Raw genomic sequence first — 21,055 nt, forward strand, 5'->3', positions numbered from 1 at the left:
GAGTAAAAATGAAGCAACCTAATGGGTGGGATCCTGGAAAATAGGACAGAAGCCGTGGTTCCTGTCTCTCCCCACCCCAGACACACAGAAAAAGTCCTTTTCCTGCTCCCCCTGAACCCTGCAGGCCAAGGAACCAATTCTACATTGAAATCCTTAGAGAAAGCTACTGTGTGTAAAAGGTGAGATATTTTTAAAGGGCATCCATTTCTGCCCGAAATTATTTGCGGAATGAAGCCAGGAAACAAGCAATCAAAAGCAGAAAAAGGAAGTGTCCACTGGGGTCCCAGAACCTCAGAAGGGTTTGGACAGGCATTCCCTCTACCTTCTGCCTTCCTCCAACCAGCCCCTTGCCCCCAGGTCCTTCCCTTTCTGCCTCCTTTTCAGCTTCGGGAGGAACCGCCACATATAGAGACTCTATATTATGAGCTGGGCCATGCCCTCCTTTATTGTACACAATTCAGGAAAATCCTGAGGAATGAAGCCGCTAAAACCTGCTTCTGTCTCAGACTTCTCTGCAAATCCTGGAACAGCTTCGACTTGGCCCTTCCTTTTTTCCAACAAAGCGGCCTCTATTGCATAGGCCTTTAAGCCAATAATATTAAGCACACATTCTACACAGGTAATTAATGGCCAGTATTTTTCCTCATATTTTGAGCTGATTTTTAAAAATATTATCCTGTCAAAAGCATTTATTTTATATCTCTAAGGAAGAAAAAAATTTTACTCTGTAGCTTGTACCTTTTATTGTATTCTTTCTCTGTCATGCTATTCTATTCAAACCAACTTCCTCTAGTAAAATTTCCTTCAATCCCAGGGCATTGAAAAGCTCCAGAGTGAGAGTGGGATGGGGAGGGCAAAACTGCAAGCAAAGCTAGGATTCAGAATGGCCAATTATATTTATAGAGAAACGTTTCTGTTCATAAAGTGCTCTAACGGACACACTGTGTCACTGATTCTCACTCACTCAAATCCATGAAAAATGAGTGAGGTCACATGACTCGCCCAGAGGCACACAGCTCCAGGAATGGCCTGTGCATCCTCTAGAGCTCCACAGAAGTTGCTTCCCACCCTCGCTGCCATCTTCGCCCAAGTATTGAGATACCTCCCACCTCTGTCTGGAGGGTCCCCTTCCCTCTGGCACACTTTGCCCACTCAGGGATCCTACATGTGCCTTGCCAGGTGGCTGCCGGAGGTGCCACTGCCTCAGGTTGAGGCCCGAGTCCCTTTATCTGGGATATCATGACCACGGCCTCCTGCCTCCTCTGGTCAGCCCTCATCAGCCCTGCCTCAGGCATCCCCAGGCCAGCCGCAGCCACACCTGCAAGCTTTGGCCTGTGACTGTCTCTTCTTGAGCTGCCTTTCCCCTCCTGGACCAAGCCTTAGTACACAGATTCTCTCTTCTCTACACTCTGCTCACCATCCTGTAAATATGTGTGTCGAAAATATATGTCTGTCTTCCATGCTGATTTTTCAGTTCCTCTAGGGAACGATGTTTGTGTCCTTAGTGCCTGGCACTTAGTAGGTGTTCAATAAACATTTATAAGAGGAAAGAATTGAGAGAGGGATGGAGAGAGGAAGAAAAAGTGGGGAGGATCTGAGTCTGGGCCTTCTGAGTGCAACCCACAGGTCACTGGAACACAGCTCCCAGTGCACCCCTCCATGGATGGGCACGCCAGTGTGTTCTCTCTGGGGTCTCTCCTTGGGAAACTCTCCCACCACTGGCGTTCTTTCTGCCTTCCTCTCTACCAGGTAGGCAGAGTCCCGTTTAAGCAGACTTCCAGCTCTCTTACCAGAAAAGGGCTGCAGGTCTCAATGTTCACAAATGCAAATATTGGTGCCACCTTGTGTGATCACGAACATCCCACGCCAGCACCACCTCTACTTGTGCCACCTACCCCAACACCTGCTGCAAAGCATGTCTTGTGCTCCTTAGTTTCATTTACCCTGGTCCCAGGGTGAGGCAGCGTAAGTGTCACCATTTCTCATATCTGGGCCCCCCTTCCAAGTCCTCGAAGCATGAATAACTCTGAATGTGGGTGAGTGGACAGCAGTTCTCATTAGAATTCAACTTGATTATAGACCCCAGGGATGCAGACTCACTCTCCCAGGGATGTGCTCATTACACATCCCCCTAAATAGGCCACTAACTGTCAATACTGGTGATGCTCGCAAATGCTTTGTAGCATGTGGGCCATCGAATTCACATGCATGGCAGACTACAAAAGCACCTTAGGGACATCTGGGAAGGAGGAACAGCTAAATTTCCATCTCAGAGGCTTTGGCCAGCATGGTCGGGGGCGAGGCTGGGTGAAGGAACTGCCCTTCCCACAAATAGGGGCAGAATGAAGTGCCCAGGGGACCAGCCTGAACCTGTCATACCTGTTCACCCTGCAAGTGCCTGCCTGTTGTCCTAGAAAGGATCAGGAAGCGTATTGAGGTATGGCATCTGCCATCCTTAACAGATATCTACAGGTGGAAAGAGTCCCTTTTCAAGAGGTTTATTCATGTCCAGACTCCACCTTGTGTACAAGACGTGCTGACACCAGGTGGTTCCGTAGGTTTGTTCGGTTGTTTGGCTGGCCACTGTGCCTCTGGGCTTTCATGCAGACAGCATGACCTATGGCCACATTGTAAGCATCTAAAAAGGCTTCCTTAAGTTACCAGGCTTCACAATGGGCCTAAAATGTTTCGATGCATAGAAGAAAAAGTGTAAGGACTTCAAAGTAAGAAAAATATGGGTATAAATGCTACTTCTGTTATATGTTAGAAATGTGTCCACCAGTGAAGCGAGTGAGGGGCCAGAAAACTGAGGCCCATGGGCCGCATCCGGCCCACCTCCTATTTTTTCATCTGTTTAAGTATTTATGGCTGTGTTCTCTCAACAACAGCCAAGCCAAATGCTTGTGACAGAGACCCACATGGCCGACAAAGCCCAAAATATATATCTGGGCCTCTACAGAAAAAGTGTGCCCCCTCTGGGTAAGATTATTTCACTTCTCTAACCCTCAGTTTTTTCATCTGTAAAATGGGCAAAATATTTACATTGAAGAAGTAGTGCTGTGAGAAATAAATGAGAAAAAAGTCAGACACACAGCAATGTATGCTTGCTACATGCTGGGATTCTTTTTTTTTTTTTTTTTTTTTGAGAAGGAGTCTTGCTCACTCTTGTTGCTCAGGCTGGAGTGCAATGGCCTGATCCCAGCTCACTGCAACCACTGCCTCCCAGGTTCAAGCGATGCTCCTGCCTCAGCCTCCCGAGTAGCTGGGATTACAGGCATGTGCCATCACACCAGGCTAATTTTGTATTTTTAGTAGAGACGGGGTTTCACTGTGTTGGCCAGACTGATCTCAAACTCCTGACCTCAAGTGATCCGCCCGCTTCAGCCTCCCAAAGCATGCTGGGATCTTTAAATGCGGATTAACCTTGCTGTTTTCTAGTCATGTCATTCATGGACAGGTAAGAAAGGGACACAGTTTGTCTTCCTGTCTCCATCTGTGTTTCCCTTTTCATTTCTCACCCGCCCCTGAAAGTAGAAAAGCTACAAAACACAAACAAACAAAAAAATCATGCAGTATCTTTTTTTTTAAGTGGGATGGAAAATAAACTTTCTCTCTTTTTTTAAGTGGGATGGAAAATAAACTTACTCTAAACAAAAGCTTAATTCTTTTGAGCATCTCAGGTTACTTATTTTATCATCATTTTATTTTTAGTGTAAAATTAATCATGCAATATGTAGTACTGAACAAAGAAGAGGGTCTTCTTGCTTTCTCCCATTCACAGAATTTTTTTCTCAAAGAAAATATTGTTTAGATAGTTTCAATTTCCCACACTTAAAATATTTGTCTTCTTGAGAAATTTTAATAAAAAACTAAATTTTATAATGAAATGGAGCTGTGTGAGATAATCTGAGATGTGTTTTCCCAACCAAAAGGAAATAATCTTTCATATTTGTCAAGAAGGAGGAGAGACACTTTGCTTCTCCCAAAGACTTCCTTCAACTCTTTCTATATTAAAACTTTTTTAATTTGAATTCATTGTTTTCCTTATCACCTCCTCAGCAGCCTTACAATTTGCCTTGCAAAGAAGTAGAAATCGTCCAAATGGATTACCAAAAGAAAGTATATCCCTACCCAAACTAAACATATTAAAGCATTTAAATTTTTTTAAATTATACTTTAAGTTCTAGGGTACATGTGCACAACGTGCAGATTGCATTTAAGTATTTCTAATCAGAACTATTACAAGGTTTAAAACAGAGATAAAAAGGCTTCAGTGCAGGGATACTGAGAAAGCCCTAGACCCGGTGGAGCTTGTATTACCTTCCTTCCCTTCACTGCACTCAGCAAAGATCTGAGCACAGAAGGTGTCACCTTTTTTTTTTTTTCAATTATTACCTTACTTCAACCAGGTTAATTAGCTATGATTCCAGCCAAGAGGATCAACTGCTTTCATACTTGTAACTAAAAGACAAGTTCTAAACACACTACAGAAATGGGAAGCCATTCTGGCTCTGGATATTCATTTTGTGACCTGCTACTCCTAGATCATATGATTCAACTCAGATATGGAACTGACTTTCCTCAGGCGAAAACCCAAGAAGACTAGGAGGCCTCTTTTAAATCAGAAAGTGCAAAGAGGAGAAAAGCACGGCTTTCCTCCCAGGTGCTTGTGCCTCTGATCCATTTCGTGAAAAGAATCCAAAACGGATCCTTTGACCTTGGCACCAATATGGTTGCCATAGGCCTGCAGGAGTTGGTGTGAGGGAAGCCCATTAGGGAGCAGGTATCTAAAAAGGGGGCAAGAGTTAAAGACCTCCAGGGTCCTCCACAGCCTGCCATGTACTCCGTGAGTGTGAACTGTGGGAGATTTGAGATCTCCCTGCACTTGTGAGTCTCATGCTCCGGTTGTTGGTGAAGGTAACCATACCAATCCATTGTGGAGGACAGAGTTTTGGAAGCAGGACTTCTGATGCCTGTTCTCCTTGCTAATTACATGAGTGTGGGCAAGTCTTTTAACCTCTCTTTGGTTCTGTTTCCCTGTTTGCAAAAAAACAATACTTGCCTCAAAGTGTTATTATGACGTTTAAATTGCACAAAGGCTGTAGTTGCCTAACATATCACTGTGGAAAAAGCAAGGGCCCAACAAATGCTTGTTCCTTCTTAATTTGTCTATGATTATGAGCCTTACATGCACTAAAGAAACTATAAAATTTCTTGACTACAAGAAATCAATATTATACTGCCATCTAAATTTCAGTATCGTATTTGTTAGTCCGTTGGTTTGTTTAGAAACTATGCCTTTAGGGGAAAAAATTATGGTGAGAGTGTGAGGAGAAGATATATGTGTAATGAATGGTCATGTGATCATCTCATCTCTGTAGTAGGGTTATGTTGTAAATCGTCCATTCTTAAAACTTCTTGTGAGAACATACTTTAAATTTCCTCTAAAAATGTTGAAACCAACAGAAAGGATGAAGAAATGGGGAGAGAAAAAGGGAAGTCAAGATGTTTGCAATGATGTTGGGAAGACAGAAAAATGATATGAGAATAGCTACTATATGGCAAATGTACTCATTCATTAAACAGTCAAAAAAAAAAAAAACAGCAGATGTTGACAAGGATGTGGAGAAAAGAGAATGCTTATACCCTGTTGGTGGGAATGTAAATCAGTACAACCTTTACGGAAAACTGTATGGAGATTTCTCAAACAACTAAAATTAGAACTATCATTCCATCCAGCAATCTCACTACTGGGTACATACCCAAAGGGAAGGAAATGATTATACTGAAAAGACACCTGCACTTGTATATTGATCGTGGCACTATTCACAATCGCAAAAATATGGAGTCAGCCTAAGTGTCCATTAGAGGAGGATTGGATTAAAAATAAATACATGGTACATGTACACCATGGAAATATCATGCAGGCATAAAAAAGACTGAAATCATGTTTTTTGCAGCAATACAGATGGAACTGGAGACCACTATCCTAAGTGCAATAACTCAAACAGGAAGTCAAATACCACATGTTCTCACTCACATGTGGGAGCTAAACAATGGGTACATGTGGACATATGGAGTGGAATAATAGACATTGGAGACTCTAAAAGGTGGGAGAGTGGAGGGGGATGAGGCCTGAAAAATGACCTCTCAGGCACAATGTTTACCATTTGAGTGATGGGTACACATAGAGGACCAGACTTTACCACAGCACAACATATGCATGCAAGAAAGCTGTACTTGTGCTCTGTCAGTATATATAAATGAAAAAATTAAGGTACTTTTTTTTAATGAGAGGGGAAAATGCACTAATTTAAGAAGTTAATAGGCAAGCAGAGTGACGGGTGCTGGGGATACCACGGTGAGCCATAGGCTTCACACCCTCCCTCCTGGGGTCACATCCATCAGTACCTGCACAGATATAGAGCTAAAGCAGGCATGCCAGGGTATGTGAGGACCAATGAAGGGTGTTAGGGGTTAGAAAAGGTTTCCTGAAGGAATGAATGATGCTTCATCTGAAAACTGAGGAATGAGTGGGAATTAATTGGAGAGAGCGGCTTTTCAAGGGAGAGCACAGCATTTTGTATCTGTGGGAAGAGAATGCGGCCTTACATAGCATTTGAGAAACGGAGAGATGGCAGTGTGCCTGGAGCACAGAGAGGCAGGTACAAGACAAGGCGGGAGAGCTCCGGTGGGCCCAGAGAGCTGGTAGGTCGGGCCTTCCAAGCTGTCCTGAGAGAGTCCCAGCCATCAGCACAGCTCTTCTGGCTCTGGAAATAAAGAGAAAGGGAGAAGTCAATGAGAGCCCTTTAGCTGATTCAACATGTAGGGTCCATTTGTCGTATTATTCTCTCTGCTTTTTTGTATGTTTGTAAATGTTCATGATAGTAAAGTTTTAAGTTAGAACAAAAAAAAAAGAGGCCTTCTCACCAGCTGCAATTTAGCTGTGAATGTGCGCCAGTGACCAGAAGTTTCTCTAAGAATGCAAACTTTGGCTTGCCTGTCGCCGGGGAAGGTTATGGCCTACTTAGGGAGAAAGAAAATGACAGGCTCCTCCTCTCTGTGGAAGAATCAAAGAATTCAAGCACTTGGTTAATTTGCTGAGCCTCTTCCATCTAGGGAATTAGGCTGTACATCCTATGAAGCATGCTCTGGGGATTTCCAAGAATTCTTGTTTACACCCAGACCACAAACAACACACAGAGTTCAGATTTTATTACACAATGATTTGGCATTTGCAGCTCAAACTGAAATTTTAAAGAAGCAGAAGAGGAACAACGAAGAATCGTGCAAATCTTTTGAACACTTCATTCTCTCTGTGGTTCTGGCTCTACATGTGGAATACTCTTTCTTTTTTTTCCTTCTGTCCCTCCTTCTTTTCCCTCTAAGTGCCAATTCTGAGTATATGTTAAGCACTTTGCAATGCTCAAGGGGACAGAAGGATAAACAGGTATTTATCCCTACCTAAAAGACCCCCGGTAGTGAGAAATACAATAATTAAACAAGCACATAATGAAGCATAATTATAAACCGGAATCCGTGCTCTTAAAAACAAGAAGGGGTACTTGGTATGGAAACATGTCTGTGGAGAGAACCAATTTACATTTGGGGGCCAGAGATAGCCCCCTCCTAGTCTAGAGGTTTCAAAATCAAAGGGACTCAGATTATAATGTTTTCAAGGAGAGTTTTACAACTGACGTTAACCCTTTATACATTATTTCCTACAGGAAATAATGCATAAGTTGAGATGATAGAGTTTCTGCCCACCACACACACCTGCTATCAACCATACTCTAAGGTATCATTTTTTATAATCCTAATACAAAGAATTCTCTACCTCTCTCATTCAAACTGCTTTTAGACACAAATTAGAGGCAGGTTATAGGAAAGCAATTTACTTGTGATGAAACGCAGAGGTTAGTGATGTTGACTCCTTTTAATGGGCGCTGTGGGAAGCCTTGAAATCGAATCTGAATTTGGAGCACAGCACAGGAATCAGAGCAAAGGTAAAGAAAAGAATAGTTAGAGCAGACAAGTGGCATTTAAATAGAGTACCTTCCTTTCTTATTCTGAGCTTTACTTGTGTTTTAAGAACATATGTGGAGTTAGATTTGGGGAACATCAAACGTCATTAATGCAACTTTTTTTTTTTTTTTTTTGAGACAAAGTCTCACTCTGTCACTCAGGCTGGAGTGCAGTGGCGAGATCTCGGCTCACTGCAAGCTCCACCTCCTGGGTTCACCTAATACAACTATTTTTTTAAATAATTTAATTCCGCACTACGTTCAATAAGAAAAGGAAATAGGGGAGAGCAGAGTTAAAGGAGGGGAGGAGGGGAAGGAAGGGGAAGAAAACAAGGACATGAAGAGAGATGCCCTAAAAGGAACATACACCCATGAGAAGCAAAAAGAAGAGGGAAGAAATTCAAAATTTTGCTGTTCGCTTGGACTACATCATATTGATTTCTGTCAGTTCCCCCTTGAAATGCTAATTCGCTAGTGAGTTAGTATTAGACCCATAACCCTTATTCTGAAAAATCTTCATTTAAAATGGACAAGTATCTTAGACATCCTCTGAGAAACTAGCCTCTGGCTTACTCAGCAGTGTCTACAATAATTCAGATGCACAAATCTGAAGGGCTAGAAGTAGCTATCTCCTAGTCTAGAGTTTCAAAATGAAAACTCTTGGATTATAATATTTCCAAATTCCTTTACCACCCTTAATCAAAAAAAAAAAAAAAAAGGAATCTCTGTATATACATATCCATTTGATAATCAGTTCAAAATGATGGAATAAACTGTCATACCAACTTTATGGTCATTGAACTGTTGTATTCAAAGTCAGACTGATTAGTCAGACTGTGATACAGTAAGAAAGCAAAGACATCCGGATCAGCCTGACTCAGTTCAATGACAGAAACAATGACCCAAAATGGTCTGCATTATGAACACATGGATTTGGGTGACTTTGGACATGGCATTTCAGTCAAGCTGCAGATAAAATCCTTTTCTTAGAACCGTGGCCGCCTATCTGGAAATTCATGTTCCCTCTCATTCCGAGAAGGGCATTACACTAGCAACAGGGGGGATAAAGGGAAGAAGAATTGTGTTCTTTCCACGAGAAAGCAAATGTTGTCACCTACAGCCAGATTGCTTCCAGGTATTTCATCGTAGGCCCATGGGGTTTCAGGTCTCACGGTCAGACATACAGTTCTGGGGCTCAGAAAGGCTGGGAGTCCAGATGGGCATTTGCTCTCTGCTGAGTTCAAGGCATGGAGTGAGTGAGGTCATCCAGAGAAAGGCTGAGACGAAAAGAGGTCTGAGGACTGCATCCCAAGCAATGCCAGTAGCTAAAGGACAACCAGACCAAATGGGGGAACAAGAAACAACAGGAGGGAAAACAGGAGACACATCTGAAATAAAGAAGAAGAGAGAGAAAAAAAAATCCCACGAATGGTGTTTCCTGGGATAAAGGAGGCTCGTTGCCTGTTTGTAAGATCTGGGGAAGGTACTCTTATAGAGGAAGAGATGGAATCCAGAGAAAGGCAGGTTAACTGTTAGCGCCCTTGTTTAGGAGGCAGGAGGTTCACTTTGGAGAAGGACAATTTTCACCCAAGATAAATGGGAGGCAGGAGAGAGAGGGAAGATAACCTCTCAAAGTGAAACTCAATTTCTTTTCTATAAAATAAGATTATTGCAATAGGTAAGCTTTAAGGTCTTATCACCTATTTTCACATTTTAAGAAATAATATATAATCCCTTTTAGTCCCCTGTAGCTGTTTTTATAGTTCGATCTTAGAAGCAAGTTTTCATGAGTGATATACTATTCATTATTTTGAAAGAAAAGACCGACAGACCCATTATATATTTTTTCCTGGGGCCACTGAAGGAATCTTCATATTTTAGTACATTGATGATGCTGAAAAAATACATTGTTCAACGTCACTTATATATTCCTGCCTGGGAATGTAACCATGAAGAAGCAGAAGGTAAACCCAAAATGAGGAACACCTTTTTATTCTTTGTTTTCTTATTTTCAAGTACCATACACTTCAAACAATGTCAGTGTCATAAAGGCAAAGAAAGCATTTGGAAATATTCCAGGTTAAAGGAAACTAAATTAATACAACAATTAAATGTAGTACCTGATTCTAGACTTTATCCTGTATGGGGAGAAAAATTTTGGAATGGACATTGTTTATGTCAATTGCTGAAACCAGAATACTGATAGTGGATTTTTTGAAAGTACTGTATCAATGTTAAATTGATTGAAGTTGATAACTTTATGTGGTTATGTAAGAGAATATCCCTATTCATAGGAAATAAACACTGGTATATTTTAGGGTAAAGGACCATAATGCATGCATTTAATCACAAATGGGTGAGAGAGAGAGACAGAGACAGAGAGAGGGCAATGATAAAGTCAGTTGACAATTGGGGCAAATGAAATATAGATGTTCAATATAATATTCCTATTCTTAAAATTTTTCTGTAAGTTTGAAATTATTTTCAAATAACAACTTAAAATACACATTAATAGCTAAAGGAGTGCTCAGAGTCCTGTGTTCCAGCACTGTGCCACTGCGCATCAGAAGCTCCAGAGAACTCCAAGAATAAGGCCGTGCCTTGCTGAGGAAGTCTACCTTGGCACTGGAAAAAACTGAGCTTGCATTATTTTTATAAAGAGCAAAAGAATTAAGTGTTCCGTGGCAGTTGTGAATTTGTGAAGTTGTAAGGGTCTTAACTTGAAATATGACCCCATATATTCTGTTCAGCATATATTTGTCTTATAAAAATCAATTGTTAAACAGACGAAAAAGCAAATAATCATCAAAAGAAGGCCCAGCACAGTGGCTCATGCCTCAAATCCTAGCACTTTGGGAGGCGAAGGCAGGAGGATCACTTGAAGCAAGGAGTTCAAGACCAGCCTGGCCAACATGGTGAAACCCCCTCTCTACTAAAAGTACAAAACTTAGCCAGGTATGGTGGCACACGTCAGTGGTCCCAGGTACTCAGGAGGCTGGGGCATGAGGATCACTTAAGCCCAGGAGGTGACGGCTACAGTGAGCTGAGATCGTCCCACCGCACTCCAGCCAGAGACTCTATCTCAAAAAATCATCATCATCATCAACAACAACAAAGGAAGAAGAGAAATTCTCATTGCTGAAGCAGAGAATTCATAAAGGGGGTATCACAGGGACATGAAATTTTCCTTTGGTATAGATTTTTTTAGTTGTAAGATATAGAGAGAGCAAAGCTGATAGAAAGCCTTCATTTTTCTACGGCTACAGTAACATCTTAACAAGTTCCTGGAGTGTCAAATGTAGGCTGAATTACTCTTTTAGGACACGCAATAAAAGGGGTAGAGATTACAGGGGAATTTGAAGGAGGCTAATGTTTCTATTCTTTTAAATCTGACAACAGATCATTTCATCATTTCATCATACTGTGTAGTTAAAGTTTTGTTACTATTTTTTCACTGCTTTGGAAAGCAGCCTTGAGTAACGTCTTCCTGTGCACACTGGTAGAACCATTCTGACCACTCGGTGGACAACGCCGCATTGGTTGGCGCGAGCCTGACCGGCAATGCAGCTATCTTCCTGAAGGTGGCGCTGTGCCCCAGTTGTGCTGAAGTAGGCCGGCATGCAGGAAGAGGAGGGGCATTGCTGGGCAGAAACCGAGCTGGGCGCCCCGCTTAAAACCACAAAGGGAGCACAGTCTAGTGAGAAGCTACACGTTTGCAAATGGTACACATAAGGAGAGAGATATGAGCGGCTTCTATACCGTACAAAGGCGTAGAAATTAAAACGGCACAACCTTTTGTTCTTAGATCCCCAATTGATAATAAAGACGTTCGCATAGTCATTATCCCATTACCTTTTATTTCGCATTTCTCTCACCTTCTTTTGTCATTTTTTAAACTTTTTCTACTTCCCCCTTTTTTCACTCCAGAATTAGTTTTATAATTGATGTCGGTGTTTTCTGTTGCTTAGAAATTAAATTATCAGAAACTCCTTTGTATACTGGTCTCTGACCTATAAATAGCGCCACAGCTGCCTGTGACTTACAGCAATTAAAGATTTTTGTGCTAACCAGAAAAAGAAAAGAAAAGAAAAGCCTGAAGGTCCTAGTGTAGCATGTCTAGTTGTTCTGCTGGCTTTATTGGGAGGAAATATGAGAAATGGCTCTTGGAAAATATTTTCCTTATCAATAATTGTTCTTTGGAGTTTACCTTATTCAAGGAGGACGTATCAGAAATAATTATTGGGGTTGAGTGTATTTCTGTTAATTCGTGTGGCCTTTTTCCACAAGAGTACTTCCTTTTCATTTTTCAAGGATCATAGACAACAGCTCTTCTCTATAAAAAATATTTTTGAATAAAAATACCAATTCCATTATAAGCTCTTGGCAATCAACGTATCTTCTATTATTTCCAAAAGAAGAGAAAGGTTTTAATTGGGCCTGGTTATGATTAATAATAGATTTGGTGAAGAAAAAGCCAGCTGGACTTTAAAATAGATGAGAGCATCCTTAGTCTTGTTGAGTCTTGGTTCAGCTCATTAAGGAAGCCAGCTGCAATGCAGATCGGCATACCGTTTCCGTGACAAAGAGGAATTTCCCATAAAAGCCCTCTCCTAAAGGAGGCCAGTGTGTTTTTAGGTGAGCCCTGGCCACATCTGGACCATAGAGATGAACTGTGCCACACAGGAGGTGGAACAAGAATCGAGGAAAACAATAAAAATGACTTTTGGCCAGGCACAGTGGCGGATGCCTGTAATCCCAGCACTTTGGGAGGCCGAGGTGGGCAGATCACGAGTTAAGGAGATTGACACCATCATGGCTAATACGGTGAAACGCTGTCTCCACTAAAAAATACAAAAAAAATTAGCCGGGCGTGGTGGCGGGCGCCTGTAGTCCCAGCTACTCGGAGGCTGAGGCAGGAGAATGGCGTGAACCTGGGAGGCGGAGCTTGTAGTGAGCCCAGATCGCGCCACTGCACTCCAGCCTGGGCGACAGAGGGAGACTCAGTCTCAAAAAAAAAAAAAAAGATTTGTAACACTTGGAAGCCTACTTTTAGAGGGAATACCAACCAAATGGGGCCAATAAAATGATAAAATAAGACAAGTGACTGAAAAATAATTTCAGTACAATCTTTAATCTATGAAGGGCTAAGAGATGGAAGACAGGGAGCAGACATGTCTTCTGTTATGGGAAAGGCAGTAAGAAACAGCTGAAAGCTGTAGGAAGAGGGCCAGGTTGCACTAGGACAAACTGTGCACCAGGTATCACAAGAAACATTGCCAAGGATGTTGTACAGACATCTTTTATTTCTAAGAACGCATAAACTGTCTTTTGTGCATAAGCTACATTTAATCCTGCTTCCAAGCAGAAAGATAAACTAGCTAGTCCCTGGTTTCCTGTGATTACATATCCCCTTCAATCATGGAATCACAAAGCTGACAGGGAGGTTTGGAGATCACCCACTTTAAAAATGAGGACACCTGTTTTAACAATAGTCCCAGGACATGAGGGTAGTAAGTGGCAAAGTTAAAACAGCAACCCAGGTCCAACAGCCTCTGGTCCATGGTTATTTTCCCACTTCACAGAACTACCTCCTTAGTCCATTTACACCAAATACAGACAGTTAAACTCCATCCCATTTCCAGGCCTCACATCCATGCTGGGTTTGAGGAGCATTCCTATTAGCTTCATGACTTCTCCATATGGGTGAGCCTTAGAGAGGACAGATACGAGGATCCCCATCCGAGTTAAAACCCAAAGAAAATTCTGGCTAACACGGTGAAAACCCTTCTCTACTAAAAATACAAAAAATTAGCGGGGCGTGGTGGTGGGCGCCTGTAGTCCCAGCTACTGCGGAGGCTGAAGCAGGAGAATGGCGTGAACCCGGGAGGTGGAGCTGGCAGTGAGCCGAGATCGCTTTGGGCAACAGAGCTAGACTCTGTCTAAAAAAAAAAAAAAGAAATTAAGAGCCTTTGCTGAGGTCAAAGCCAGCCTTCCCCAAGCCCCCAGCTCTGTGTGACTTCCAGGGGGCATTGCTATAACTGATTTTTGACAGACTGTCTTCCTGTTTGCCTTTGTAGGTTTCACAGCGGCAGCCTCCCTCGTGTCCCTGGCCTGGGCTTTGGCCTCCTATCAGAAGGCCCTCCGGGACTCTCGAGATGACAAGAAGCCCATCAGCTACATGGCGGTCATCATCCAGTTCTGCTGGCACTTCTTCACCATCGCCGCCAGGGTCATCACGTTTGCCCTCTTTGCCTCGGTTTTCCAGCTGTACTTTGGGATCTTCATCGTCCTTCACTGGTGCATCATGACCTTCTGGATCGTCCACTGTGAGACAGAATTCTGTATCACCAAATGGGAAGAGATTGTGTTCGACATGGTGGTGGGGATTATCTACATCTTCAGTTGGTTCAATGTCAAGGAAGGCAGGACACGCTGCAGGCTATTCATTTACTATTTTGTGATCCTTTTGGAAAATACAGCCTTGAGTGCCCTCTGGTACCTCTATAAGGCTCCCCAGATTGCAGACGCATTTGCCATTCCAGCGCTGTGTGTGGTGTTCAGCAGCTTTTTAACTGGTGTTGTTTTTATGCTGATGTATTATGCCTTCTTTCATCCCAATGGACCCAGATTTGGGCAGTCACCAAGTTGTGCTTGTGAGGACCCAGCCACTGCCTTCACTTTGCCCCCAGACGTGGCCACAAGCACCCTACGGTCCATCTCAAACAACCGCAGTGTTGTTAGCGAGCGTGATCAGAAATTCGCAGAGCGGGATGGGTGTGTACCTGTCTTTCAGGTGAGACCCACTGCCCCATCCACCCCATCATCTCGCCCACCACGGATTGAAGAATCAGTCATTAAAATTGACTTGTTCAGGAATAGGTACCCAGCATGGGAGAGGCATGTTTTGGACCGAAGCCTCCGAAAGGCTATTTTAGCTTTTGAATGTTCCCCATCTCCTCCAAGGCTGCAGTACAAAGATGATGCCCTTATTCAGGAGCGGTTGGAGTACGAAACCACTTTATAAAGCAAAAGGAGTTGCAGGACCCACAACATAGAGATGAAGGGGTGATAGCAGGGCTGTGGCCATAATGACACTTCATCCTAGAGCAGGGCAGTGAGCTGTGAAGTTCCTAGTGTGACCGTCATCACCATTATCATTTGATCCTGTTGGCTGGGGGCAGCTGGTCTCCTTCCAAAGCAGCTGCACCCGAGAGTCTCTGACTCCACCTGAAAGAATGATGCTGGCTTAGTAGGACTCTCCATTGCTACCAAACTCCTCCTGCACGGTCTTGGGTGCACCCACCAGAGGGTACTATTATTATGGAAAAATTTGCCTCCAATCATTAGGGTGTCTTGATGGTGTTAACTGATCTTTCCATAAAAATAGATTCAGTCATACACACATACACACACTAACACCAGTCCTCTGTCAAAAAAAGCTTAGGTGACTTTTCTTGATGCAAAGCTCTGATTCCCGCAGGAATATAAAAACAAAGAAAGAGAGAAATATCCCTCAAGAAAAAAAAAATAGTATTGCTTAGAAAAGAATTCATAAACCATTTTCTCCTTTGGAAATCCATACCACGTGTGAAAATCCTATCCAATGGACAGCAAACCCAAATGTTGTTTACACATGTGTTAGCATTGATGGAATGGTTCATTTTCTACACATTTCAGGATTTGTTTTATATTTTAAATTTTCTGTTGTGAAGATCCTTTTTGACAGAAATCCTATGCAGCCCATGTACGGCTTTCGACAAGACCAAGGAGCTCAATAACTTTATGATGTAAATTAAATAGTAATCATGATTCAGTATTCAATTGCAAAAATGTAATAGGTACACAAAGAGGAAGTGGGGAAAAAGGCAAAATGAGAGTCTGATTCCCAGGCATGTGCAGCGCCTATTGGGACATAACGGCAGTGCTGCATGAACCAGAGGAATGGGCTGCAACTGGATCTGTTTCCAGACGCAGAATGAGTGGCTCTGTGTGACAATAGGCAGACGCCGACTCTGGAAGACGCCGACTCTGGAAGACGCCGTGCCACTCCTTTCTAGTGCCAAACACCATCCAACCACAGGACTGATGTGGAAGCCCCGAACAACTGAGAATGATTGGCATGAGCCCCCTAAAAGCAGGCAAGAGAACAAGCAATCAAGTTCTCCACTGTGTACAGACTTTTGCTCCCCGCAATCCAAGGTCAAAGTGATATGTCTTTTAGAGGCTTTGGGACACTTTTTAGTAAGTATGAGCAGACAGATGCAATGAATATGCTATGAAAAAACCCTTCTGAACTGATAGAGGGCTTATCACTATATCCAGCTAAGATTTGTATTTGAATCATCTGTAAAGTCGCACTCTTACAACAAGCTTCTGGGTTTTAAATACCTCCGTACAGCAAGTAAACGTTCCCCGCTTTCTGTTCTCAGTGTCCTTGGTCATGGTGCTTTTTGTTGCATTAAAAGTGCCGGTCAAACTTTGATAGTATTTTTTTATAGTTGGTGCAGAGTGGAATAACTCATGGATTATTTCAATATTTTTGTAATAAAAAATATAGGGTATACACATAGGCATCATCACTTTTTTTATAGACCTGGAATCGTTTAAAATACTTTAAGCGTCATAATTACTTGGGATGTCAGAACCTGGTCCACAAATTCCATCAGCCTGCCTCAGCAGATTGAAAACATTTGTCTTTTGCAAGATCACCCTACTTTGCAAGTTGGTGCCCCCAGGAACCTGGCCAGGGGTGCTATCAGAATATCAGGTGAAGAGAGAATCAGCTTAAATAGAAAGGGCTTGTCAAGACTGGCCAATGTTTCCCAGGAAATCAAAGATGTAAATGATTACTTTCATCCATCCATTATAACAAACCTGACCACAGTGGAAGATGTCTTAAACTTCCTTCCCTGGTTTTATATTAACCCAACTGATAGATTAAGTATTAGTCAAACCACTAAAAAAGAGAAAGAAAAAAAGTTTAACTTAATTATTTGGTTATTTGGACTAATTCACATAAAGTAGTCCAGTTCTCTAGCCACCACCTGTAATGGATGTGTCATCCAGAGACTGTGTCCCCACAATGACATCACAGGAAGTAACAGAGGGCTCAACCTAGGACTTTTTTTGGTACAAAGCCCCAAATCAATTTTTTTTTAAAAAAATAGACAATTTTTATAAGTAGACATACTTCCTAGTACTCCATGATTTGATCCTCCAAGCAAGATTTCCACTAAAAAAGATAATCTTTTGTTGGGATGTGGAAAGATTACCTAGTCACCAGTAAAGGCCCAGGAAAAGGCTCTTGTTGTCAGTACATGGTGAAAACATTCCACCCCCCATTGTAGAAGGAAAAAAATGATGATTTTGGCAAATTCTTCACTTTTGTGCAGAACCTTGAGTTATTAGCTTCGTTGTTTCCAAGACAACTTTTAACTGATGATCTTTGGAAATTGAGTTTCTCAGTTGAACTATACCTTTGATTCTATGAGTAAATCACAGATTACAATCTAATAGAGTCAATCAATCAACACAAACCCAACAGGCCCCATCATGCTTCAATCATGTAAGTTCTAAGTTATTTCTCAACTTGATCTCTCATTCAACATGTTAAGAGTCAGAATGAATACTATGTCAATTAAAAATGATGTACTGTGCTTTGACTTGGAGGTGAGATTGGCAGTCAGGAGAATGTAAGAAGGTTGAATTTTTCAGTGATTTCCCAAATACTGTAAATACTCTGTTATCCGACATACTTGGAGATTATGATGTTTTAATTCGGCATGAATTCTTGTTAAGGAAAGAACATATCCACGATATGATGAATTATAACCTTTCAAAAGGTTACAAGAGCAAAACAACTTACTCTAGAGGTAAATCATGATTTAGCCTTGCTTCCATGATTCAGGAAGCAATACACTGCCACCAGACTGTTGTGGTGATAACAACTTTTACTCATTTTCTAGATACACAGATAACAGAGAGTTTAAAGTATTCAGATTTAAAGAGACATCGTCAATGTACAAAGAAACAAAGTTTGATTTTTGTATTTATATTTTAATTCTAACATTTCCTTTTCAGTCTGCCATTAAACCCTCCACAGACAGTAACTGGAGAATCCCAAAGGAAAAAAAATTGGAAATGGTGCATTCCTTATCTGCAGGCTCCTTTCCATATCTGAGTCCACTTTGATTCCATTTAAGAGGGAGATCTGCTCTTACTCACTTTTTGCATAGGATCAGGAAATTTTCTAAAGGAACAACATTGTAATATGTTTTACTTTTAAACTTGCATTTCTAAATATGAAACCATGTTTAATGAATATATATAATGTGTGTGTGTGTATCTTAACCATAGTGACACTTTGTTTGTGTGAAAGGAAAGGAAATAATTTTTCCGTGTAAGTCAAAGTTTGGTCTCCCAAAATGACTATGTCCTTTAAATCCTCTTTGCTTATTTACTTAACTATGTACTGTCTAGTTCAGTAACATTGACTTTACAGACACTTAGTTACTACTCATTTATGATAAACGCTGTTAACCCAACAAATATAATAAATTCTCTTACTGACATGGCAAGAATATATAATTCAAGTATTAGCAAAATATAATCTGAAGATAAAAGTAAAATGAAGTATTTATGGTTAATTTCAAAATGCCCAATTTATTTTGCTCTATGAGTAAAGGAAGTGATTGCACAGACCAATTAAAAGTGAATGAGAGTAATTGAAAACTCAATGGCTGTTTTTTAAAAATGATGTGTTCTTTTTAAGTGTGTGTGTGTACATATATACACGTATACGTATGTACACACACACACTTTCCAACTAAAGTAACAGAGATGAAAAGGATAAAGTGTATACTGCTTTTGAATGCATATAAAGTGGTATGTTATGCATATAAAGTGTACATAAGCTTTTTAGAAAAAAAGCATTTTCCTACTGCTTTTTCAAAACCAACCCAAGCTTACAGTCCATCTATAAGACCAACACACTTACGAACTTCAGTTGGAAATACCTAGATATAATTCAGCACTTCTTAGCTTGAATGAGTTTTATCACTTCTTAAGGATCTCATCTTTTAAACAGCTGAATAAAATAGTTCTGTGTCACTTCAAAGTTTCTTTCTCTGAACAGATTGAATTGAGCAAAGAAAACCTCTTCTGTCCTTACCAGGATTGTGTAAGGTTACACATTTGCTTTTAAATATACCAAATGCCATTGAATGGAAACGAGTCCTGACACAATGTTTAGACAAGAATCCAGAGATTTTTTTCTAATGAACCATTTTCTAGACTAAATATATGCTCCCTTGCATTTTCCACATATCTTTGCCATTAGCTATTGCTGTTTCTATATAAAGCTTGGATGAGATGCCTGCATTTTTATGTGCTAAGGAGAATTCCTTAAAGCCTTTTTAAAAATAGCTCATACTGTCATTCAGATTACAGCTCAGAGGATGGTTGAAGCGCATGGTGAAAACACAGCAGGACTGGGGTGGTCATTCCTATAATTTCAGTGACAGAGGCAGATCAACGTTCCTTTGTCTTGGCAATCCAATGTCATTTTTGAAAACAATCAAAATGATCACTTGTGTCAGCTTCTGACTCCTAACACTCCTTCTCCCACCTGATGCTCCAGTGTTTCACAATGGCCAAGGATGGGTGATTCCACTCTATCCCCCATTTCTGAGAGTCTTGTCTGGACCTGTATCAGGCCATGAAATGCCCTGAGCATTCGAGTGGCATCTCTCCTCTTCACATAGGCACCTGGGTGGCAGCATCACGCCACTCCAGAGTTCTCTGTGTTGACATATGTCTTGTCTAGTTGTTGTCCTAAAAATGGGCATGTGGCAAGACTATCAATCAACAGCCTTGACAGTATCATTACTCATTCTAAAGTAAAACTGCAGAACGTGGGTGGAATTGTATAAAAACATAATGAGCCATTTAATTTTGCTAATTGAAGCAATTAGGCTAGCACGCAAGCAGCCTGCTCTCATGACAGAAAGCCACATGGAAGAAGTGCCAAACGACCATTTGCATTTATATATATATATATATATAGAGAGAGAGAGAGAGAGAGAGAGAGCAGGCAGTGACCTAGCCCCCAAATGTAAAGCTTTAGTCAAACTTGAGGCCTATATTCTGCAAAACAAGAGATGACAATGTCCTTGAAATTTTTTCGTAATATACTGACGGCCTAAGTCAGAAACAAGCTGCCTAAATCAAGTCTTGCTTTTGGTTATTTCATTTCCCCATAGACTTTCTTACGGTTCTATCTCCCATATTGAGAGTAGCTCATCACGATGGATGGTTTATTGGGTACATAGTGCTGGACTAAGAACTGTATCTATGTGGTTTCATTTAGTCCTCACTGTCTTCTGTGAGTTAAGCACCATTTACAGACAACAAAACTTTGGCTTAGAGATGTCAAGCAATTTGCCCAAAGGTCCCACAGCTAGGAAACAGTGGGGCTGAGGGTTGAGCACACCTTTCAACAACTGTGACTTCTGGGAGCCCAGTGACTCTTCCCACAAAATCTAGTCCTGATTTGGCAAGTGTTCAGAAGAAGCAGAATCATGGTCTGATGATCAAATTTTTCCAAGAAAATTTTATTTAAAAGTCAAAGATGTCCTTCAAAATGAACAGTTAAAAATGTAACAGTCAATGATGTGAAATGGAAGTCTCTATCACCTGTAACTAAATTTTACCTTAACTCTCTAACTCATAGTAGGCGGATAAATGCTATTCTTCCATTCCAGGCAACTGTCCCCCTCCTATGACTCTACTATGTATTCAATTAAGTGATAAATATAAATTAACGTGATGCCACGTCCCTCGTATTTTATATGTGTATGCTGTTTTCATCCAATTAAGCAGACTGAAAAAAAAATAAACCCCATTACTTACTTTGGCATTTTAACAAGATAGAAAAAGAAGAAAAGAAAGAGGGAGGGAGAGACAGAGGGAAGGAGGAAGGAAGGAAGGAAGGAAGGAAGGAAGGAAGGAAGGAAGGAAGGAAGGAAGGAAGG

At 41.3% G+C, this 21,055-nt stretch overlaps 1 protein-coding gene across 1 annotated transcript in view; it reads left to right on the top strand.

Moving 5' to 3' along the window:
- XKR4 (XK related 4) overlaps positions 1-16,988 on the top strand; it is a 413,532-nt gene extending 396,544 nt beyond the window's left edge. Inside the window, exon 3 of the mRNA XM_023184242.1 lies at positions 14,102-16,988. Coding sequence (XP_023040010.1) covers positions 14,102-15,048 — 947 coding nt within the window. The 3' untranslated portion in view covers positions 15,049-16,988. The remainder of the gene's footprint in view (positions 1-14,101) is intronic.
- The last annotated feature ends 4,067 nt before the right edge of the window (positions 16,989-21,055 follow it).

The sequence above is a fragment of the Piliocolobus tephrosceles genome, chromosome 7 (assembly GCF_002776525.5).
Source record: "Piliocolobus tephrosceles isolate RC106 chromosome 7, ASM277652v3, whole genome shotgun sequence".
NCBI classification, from domain to species: Eukaryota; Metazoa; Chordata; class Mammalia; order Primates; family Cercopithecidae; genus Piliocolobus; species Piliocolobus tephrosceles.